Source organism: Lactuca virosa, chromosome 5 (genome assembly GCF_052849685.1).
Source record: "Lactuca virosa cultivar CGN04683 chromosome 5, Lactuca_virosa_CGN04683_v6, whole genome shotgun sequence".
Classification (NCBI taxonomy): Eukaryota; Viridiplantae; Streptophyta; class Magnoliopsida; order Asterales; family Asteraceae; genus Lactuca; species Lactuca virosa.
Genome location: NC_136430.1, coordinates 344,729,140 through 344,737,741, shown reverse-complemented (window position 1 = coordinate 344,737,741; position 8,602 = coordinate 344,729,140). Strand labels below are relative to the sequence as shown.

The 8,602-nt window shown below is 33.6% G+C and overlaps 1 protein-coding gene across 1 annotated transcript; it reads right to left on the bottom strand.

Annotated features, from left to right (window-relative positions):
* Window positions 1-5,384: 5,384 nt before the first annotated feature.
* LOC145116048 (uncharacterized) lies at window positions 5,385-8,058 on the bottom strand. Its single transcript, XM_079052412.1, has 2 exons — window positions 6,173-8,058; window positions 5,385-5,724 (listed from the first exon to the last, which is right to left on the bottom strand). The coding sequence occupies exon 1, from the start codon at window positions 7,897-7,899 to the stop codon at window positions 6,211-6,213; it is 1,689 nt and encodes a 562-aa protein (XP_078908538.1). The 5' UTR covers window positions 7,900-8,058; the 3' UTR covers window positions 5,385-5,724; window positions 6,173-6,210.
* Between the last annotated feature and the right edge of the window lie 544 nt (window positions 8,059-8,602).

The window sequence follows — 8,602 nt, the reverse complement described above, 5'->3', positions numbered from 1 at the left end:
GACTAAGGGTTTTAACAATTACGAATTTTTCAATCATTCTTCTTTCATTCAATTTCAAACAAGCATTTACAGAAAATATGGATCTAGGGTGAATGTAATCATGAACCAATAGCTCTGATACCACTGTTGGGTTTTCTACGCATCAAATACACTCTAAACTAGGTAGCGGAAGAATCAAAACTACGATATACCTAAGTGTACATGCAACCTATGGATCTATGGATTCATGTTAATTACATCTACCCCAGAAAACAAAAATACAAAAAAGACAAACATATCTCTTATGTAGCCCTTGATCTTCATGCTTGAGATCTCGATCCTCCTTGAAGTTGCTTGAATGAGAGGATCCAAACTAGAATCCCTCTAATGGTATCACACCCAATGACACCAAAGAGTGGAATAAAAATAACTAGGAGAATGGTTAATTTCACAAACCCTAAGAGGGTTAGAAATCGTCCATAAGAGGGGGAGGAAGAAGGGTTGGCGAAATTTGAAGCCAGGGTGCTAAGAAGAATGAAACTCTCAAGGCCCAATTTATAGCCTTTGATCATTTCTTAGGTTTTTTACTCCCTCCCATGTGGGATGGGAGCCTAACCATGAAATTCACTCATTTTTCCATGTAGGATGGAGTGATTTTCGTCCAACCCTAATTCCATAAGGGTTCTGGAACATTCCTGATTAACCAACTGTCGATTGATGAATATTTAACTATTTGATTACTTAAACTGTTAATTAATTCCCAAAATATATTTCCAATTAGTTTCTAATTAATTATTAACCATAATAATTAATGAATCAATTTATTCTTTATTTATTCTACTCAATTTGGGTCTTGAGGGCAACCCAAAAGGACCCTGTTATTATTAGAAATATTACCAATAGTTAATGACATTGGACACTCTTTCCAACAAAAAATTGATCAAATAATATTTAACCAAGATGTATGAAAGTCTGTAGTGTTTGAGACAATGCAAGTATCGAATAGTAATCAAAACGAGACAAATGAATTACAAAGAAAGTCATTGATCCTTGCTAAGATCTCCGACATAAGACCTTGGGAGGTGATAATGATCATTTGCCTTGTTGTGTTTATTAATTTTGAAGTAGGTTTACAATGATAATGAAGATAATACGAATACAAGTGAAATAGTAGAGTTAATTGTGTGTGTAGTGTATAGTTTACAGGTGTTATTTATAGTCTAAGCTAAATAACAAGAAGTCCGATATTTCGGGGATCCTTCTTGAACAAGTATTTACACGTTGTTTGACTTGGTATTCCCATGTCTTAAGCTTGGTTGAAGTGATTCTCCGTTGAGAATGAGTCTTGTGTTGACTAATTCTGCACATGTGAGAAAAAGAAAGAAGATCATAGCCGTTAAAAGTGTTAGGAAATATTAATGATAATAATCAGGATCCTGAGATATGTTTAAGGATCCTGAAACTTTAGGAATATTAAGGATCTTGAATATAATTCTGGGATCCTGCGCTAACATATATATATATATATATATATATATATATATATATATATATATATATATATATATATATATATATATATATATATATATAGGGTGAGGTTCAATAGAGAACCATAATTAACCAAGGAACCAATCTTTTTTTCAACTTTAAGAACTTATTTTTTATCAAAAAAAAAATTAAAAATACAGAAATTCATAACTTTTTATCCTTTTTCCAATGATATCAAATTCGAATTTTTTTTTACGTCAAATTCACAATGTGAATCTTTGAAAATTCACAATGTGAATCCGGATTCACACAGTGAATCCGAAAAATATTTTTCACATTCACAATGTTAATATATGAATTTAGATATTTTTAGATTTTTTTTTCGATAAAGAATAAAGTCTAGAAATTGAAAAAAAGATTTGGTTCCTTGAAGAACCAATAATTATGGTTCTCTATTAAACTTTTCCATATATATATATATATATATATATATATATATATATATATATATATATATATATATAAAAGGGTATATTTCGAATATTTTTGAAAAAACTTCATAAGCTTATCACAAGCTATCTCAAAGTAGTTTATCAAAAATTAGCTTATAAGCTTGTTCATAAGGTAAAATAAATTACTTTTATGGTTTTCCCAAACAATAAATTATAATAGGCTAGTTTATTTTTACGGAACATGGTTTTAATCGATCTCATTCAATCAAAAAGTTATTTTTTATCTTAATTTTTTTAATATGAATCATTTTTTTTGAAACTTTTATGGAAGTTTTTCCTAAAAAAATACATAAAATAGTTGTTTTTTCAAATAAAATCGTATAATCTTTAAAATATACTATATGTTTTTCAGTAAAATTCCCAGAAATTAATAAAACAAATGACTTGAAATAATATTTTCGTAAAATTTGAAAAGTTACTTCCTATTAGTTATAATAATATTTTTTTTATAATTATTTATCAATTATTCTATCAAAAAAAAATGCCACTTTTTATTGGTGTCAGTTATGGCACCACTCACAGACTCACTGGGGAACCCAATTACCCAACCATACGTTTATTTCATAGACCCTTTGATTTTTTATGTCAACATCTTTTATCATAAATTTTGTTAATTATCAATTGAAAAGATGTCAATTTGAAGTTGATCTGATGATATATTTCGATACATCAAAATCGAACATTGAGATTGCCAGAGCAAACGTAATAACCGAACTACCCTTTACTTTAGTCCTATAAATTCGTGGTCCATAAAACATTATCAAAATTTTCCTATCTTAATCTCAGTCAAACAAACATCCCTCTACACCATTCCCCTAATTGCTTACAAATACACCCAAAATGATAATACTAGAAGTCAAATAACAAAACATAAAAAGAAATATCTTTCTATGAATTTATATTTTAATATTGTCTATTTTTAAAGAATCTTTTAGTATAGCGACATATTAATAATCCATAAGTCAGTTTATATCTTAATGATATTTGTTATCAAACACCTTTTAATTCCTTAAACAAAAACTTATTAAATAAAAGAAAAAGGAAAAAATAAACTGTGACCAAAGCGATACATCAATCAATATGAACCATTGTGCAGGTCTACGTGTAGTTATAATATTGGTGTCTCTTTTTTACATTTTAACCAAAGGTAATAAACTATAAATTACCTTTTATATTTAAAAAGGAAAAATACCCGCAATAGTCAAAAAATGGGGGGTATTTTCAAAATTTAGACATGAAAATAGACATTTCCGAGTATAGACATGCATTCCGTGGAATCTACTGTAGTTCCGCGGAATGGCAAAATCGTAAATAAATTAGTGTATTAAAAAAAAAAAAAACTCAAGATCCATTCTGCGGAGTTACAGTGGATTCCGCGGAGCTCCGCGGAGGTAGCTCCGATGAATGGATCTTCAGAAAAAAAAATATCCTCTAATGATTCTTTTATGTAATGATCTCTAATTAAAAGACCAATTTTTTTTCATATCACATTCATTCCAAACATTGTCAAGAAAAATTCATACTATCATAATCTTTTCTTGAAAATAATTAGTTGGGAGAATGAATATAAACCCCGAAGAATCGATTTAAAAAAAAAAAAAAATTGATGATGCATTCCTCGAAGCTACCTCTGCGGAGCTCCACGGAATCCAATGTAGCTCCACGGAATGGATCTTGAGTTTTTTTTTTTAATACACTAATTTATTTACGATTTGCCATTCCGCGGAGCTACAGTAGATTCCGCGGAGCTCCGCGAAACTACCTCCGCGGAATGCATGTCTATACCCGGAAATGTTCATTTTCATATCTAAAATTTGAAAATACCTCCCATTTTTTTACTATTGCCGGTATTTTCCTATTTAAAAATATATAAATATGAGAAATTACAATTATAGCCTAATCCTTAATTACTCCGTGAAAAAAAAATCAAAAAACCCAAAAAATTACAAATATAGCCATGAAAATCGCAGATGGATTAAAATATAAATCCATCTGCGATTTTAGCATTCCATCTGCGAACGTACAAGTTGCTAAAGCACAACCGTGTTTTTACGACTAGTATGTTCGCAAGTGGTTTTTTTTAGTTTTTTATTTTTTCTGTATACATACTCTCATCTCTGACTAAAATTGCAGGTGAACTAAGTTCACTTGCGATTTCCTCTCATTCGACCTGCGATTTTGCGTTTTTTATAATTTTATAATTTTATAATTATTTTTTTTTATTTTGACTACGAAATTGAAAGAGTTTGACTATGAAACAACCTTATTATATAAAAAGTTTTGCAAAAAATTATCACTTTAGTTGTTATTTCTTTGAGAAGTTTGTTTAAAACCTCTCTAATAACATGAATTCTCCAACAAAAAGTTTGAAAATGTTTGAAAAATGAAATCGTTCATAGTACCTCCATTGAGAGTTCTCCAACAAAAAGTTTGAAAAATAAAAGAAAAAAAATTACGTTTTTATACCCCTAAAAAAGAGGAAATCACATAAAATGCTAAAAACTTATATATAATAAATATAGTTACAAGAAAAAGTATTAAACAATTAGATTATTTTTTTCAAAATGAGACATTCTTATTATTAGGGAGCTTGAACACTAAATAAAAGGAAAGAAGTGTCTCATAAACATAGACCATGTCATGCCACATTGACATGAAATCGATGCTTGCAAGAATGTAATTTAAGGTTGCATAAAACTTTTGATACCCCATGATAGTGGATGTTTTAAGAAATGTATTTTTAAAGTAAATATTTTAAGATATACTATATGCTACATAAAAACAAACTTTTAGTAAGTAATCCAGGTCCATTATTTATTATTTACAAAGTTATCATATAAATTCCTGAAACATTGATTAAAAAAAAAAAACTTTTAATTGTAAGTTCTAAACTTATAGTTTACATTCATTTAGCCGACGTAATTATGTGAATGGTCAAAAGCAAGTATGGCCCCGTTGTCCACAATAAGAAAAAAAAAGTATTTTAAACTGTATAAAAACGATAATCAATTTCACAACACCGGGTATATTCATACATTTATTTATGCACACTTTTTCTCATGAGTCTCTCTCTATGTAATTTCAGTCCTCCTTCAATCACGCCGTTTCTTCCTCTATCTTATACTTTTTTGTTATATACTTTGTTTTTCTTTTCTATTCTTTACTTTATATATGTATGTATATTACAGTTGCAGATCCTCATGTCACGTGGGGTCCATTTTCAGTCGAAACTCATGACGATTACCTCATTTTCATCAAAATACATTTTGATAAATAACAACAAAACATCACAAACTAAGATTTCAACCTTCAATTAGTCACATTCACACCCCCAAAATATCATGATTCAAGACAAAGACCCTTCCAATTTTTAATTGTCAACATTTAACATAACAAAGTCTATGAGTAATTAAATATTTATATAAAAACAAACTCACCAACAAATTCTCATTCACACTTCCTAAACCCAAGATTTGGCCATTACACTAAAAACAAGTAGCCTCATCTAGTCTAATATACATTAAAAAAATTAATAACAAACCAAACACTACTAAAAAAAAAAAAAAAAAAAAAAAAAAAAAAAAAAACGAGGACACTCCCTAAAATCCGCATCCGTACGTTGTTATGTAACTTTCGTATAATAATTAAATCATTTTTGGGGGATTTTTTTATATATATAAAGTAAGGTGTTTGGTTGTTGGCTTCTTTAGCAAGACACAGTAGTTAGTCCAAAACCAAGCTCCTGCAAAATGTAAGCCAATTATTTCAATTAATTACTTTAATAAAAAAATAATATACAATTTTTTTATCATTTTTTATTTTATAATCAATTTTCACGGACTTAATAAACAAACGACAATGAGTCATGTGAAAGCAAATATAGAACCCACACATCTAGGTGGCTAGACTAAAATGTGGGACCCACCCATGTGGTATGCTGTGGGGCCATTTGGCTTTTGGTGGGGTTTTACTTCAACAGGGCAGATTATATGCTTCAGGAATCAAGGAATTCAGTGAGTCAAATACAAGGGATTAAACATTAAATACGCAAAAGGGCAATTGCGGGATTTTCATGGATGAATAATCCACGTGACACTTCCAACCTAGCAAAATGCTTACTTGGCATTGGATGTGGCAGATGTCAGAATTAATAGATAAACGCGTGTAATTATGAAAATAAATAAATTTACCTTTTTCTTGGCGGGGGTTAGAGATATTTTATTTATTTCTATTCCCTCCATGTCCGGCTGAATATATTTTTGAGACGGTTGCCGGAGAGTCTCTGTGACGCTTTTTTAGCTCCGGCGACGTTCATTTCAGTTAAACTTTGTAAATGACCGTGAGCTCCGGCATCTACCAGCCTTTTCCGGCAACCGTTGCTGCCTCCGGTCATCAACGCGTGGACAATCGCCACCGGGTATTTTTTTGGTACCGATTCGTTCGTCGGATCTAACATCTGAACCAATCTCATCATGTTCTTTTCGTCCTTCACGAATTCCTTCCTGTTAGGTTTTATTGTTAATAGAGAAACCAACGATTTCATCGCTGAATCTTGTAACCCTGCCGGTTTCGCAAATTCTAGTAGTTTGACCAGAGATCCCATACATCCGGCGATTGCACGCTTGTTAGCGTCGTTAATTGACAGATTAGCTAATATGGAGACTGAGATTTGTTGGAGAGTGAAATTCCCTTGCTTTATGATTCCTGAGATTTGTGTTATGAAGATAGATGACGTAGATAATAACCGACAAACTGAATCTGAGGATGAGAGGGAGTGAATTGCGCGTAATATGTGTTCAATTGTATCTGGATTTGAAGATTGGTGAAGTAATTGTAACAGCTTTTGCAAACCTTTCTCTTGAATTATCATAGCCCTAAAATACTCGCCCGATGATGCGAGGATGGAGATGCAATTGGCCGCTTTCTCTTTTGCGGCGGCGGAACCTGATACAAGTAACCCAACTATCACCGGAACGGCGGCTTCTTCGCCTAAGGAGGCGCGAATATCTTCAACTGAAGCCACGTTTCTAATCGCACCTATTGCGTGAGATTGCGCTGTTAAAGATCCACACCTGCAGACATCAAGAAGTATCGGAACACCACCGTAGGCTGAAATCGCCCATGCATTATCAGGATCGGCGGTAATTGCTTCCACGGCCATCGACGCCTTTTCCTTCAATGGAAGCGAACCGGATTCAACGATTCTCAACAAAGGCCCTAGTCCACCCTCCTCGAAAACCGTTTTTCTAGATTGATCGCTTGCACAGGCAAGGATAGATATCGCAGATACCGATTGTTCCCGATGAGTATTCACATCAAATAAATTAATCAAATAACCGATGTTACCTTCCTTAGCAACCAACGTCGCCGCCTTCTCGTCTTCAACAAGTAATTGAATAAGCGATTCGAATGCCTTTCTCTTAAACTCCACACCTCCGATCTGCAATCTGGTGAAAAGGTCTCTAACAAACAAACTCAAATCTTCTTTAGCAGAACCAGGTGCTGGTTGAGAGAGCACAATCGCGTTGGACTGACGAAGAACGCCGGAGCGAAGTAGCAAATCGAGGTCGTGAAGCTGTTTGGAGAGCCACCCGGCAGCCATATCAAGATCGCTTTGCATCAGTAACTTTCCAGCGGTGTAGGTAGAATCGGTGCACCGATCGCATAAGGTCTGGATGCGGTGGAGGGTGGATAGGAGGTTGGGTAGTAGCGTTATAAGGAGTTGGTTTTCAGACCAGTGAGTGGAATAGGAGAGTTCAGAGAGAAGGGACTTGAGAGTTGCAAGTTTGGAACGCAATACTTGCCAGCGGCCCGGGAAAGAGTTGATGGAGAGGGATGCCGGCAGAAGGTGGCATAGAAGGGTGGTGGTTTCGTCGAGGGTTTCGGCGGGTGTGGGTGGTGCAGCGGCGGCAGGCATCGTGAAATGTAGTGAATAATAATTTTGATTTAGGGATTGGGGTTAAAGAAGAGGGAGGAATTGGCGTGGAGTGGAATGGAAGGGAAATGAGATGAGATGAAATGGGAGGGACACGAGAATGGAGAAAGTGAAGGTATCGAGAAAGGTGTGGGGTTTAATGTTAATGGCGGGGGTAGGGGGCATGTGAGTATACAGTATACAGTATACTGTGACGGTGAGCGCGTGGGCGCGTGATTGAGAAAAAGAAGAGTTAGAACCAAAGTGTATAAAACGTGTGGGCTGAGTGATGGGGTTCTGTTATCGTTATGTCGGACATACAATGGGAACTCAGAGTGTGGTATTTGGGCTTAAGCTAGGGCTTGTGGTTCGTTTTCTGCATTCCCTTTTTAAAACACAATAAAAAAAAAAAGAAAAAAGGATATTAATTACTAATTATAGCTTCAATTCTTTAAGGCTGAAAGTGTATTAGACTCGGGAGAGTAGGTGGTCGCAATACTGGGCATGTCCGAGTTGGCCTCGATAAACACCATACCACCAACTCGGGATGTTGAGTTCGGTGGGTTAATTCGGTAGAAAGCTACCGAAGAAAGAGAGTGTAGCTTTTGTGTTTTTTTTTTCTTTTTTTTTTATCATTTAATCAATTTTCTCATTTTCAAAAAATACTTTATTTTCAAAATAATGCATTCTTTTCAAAATATAATCG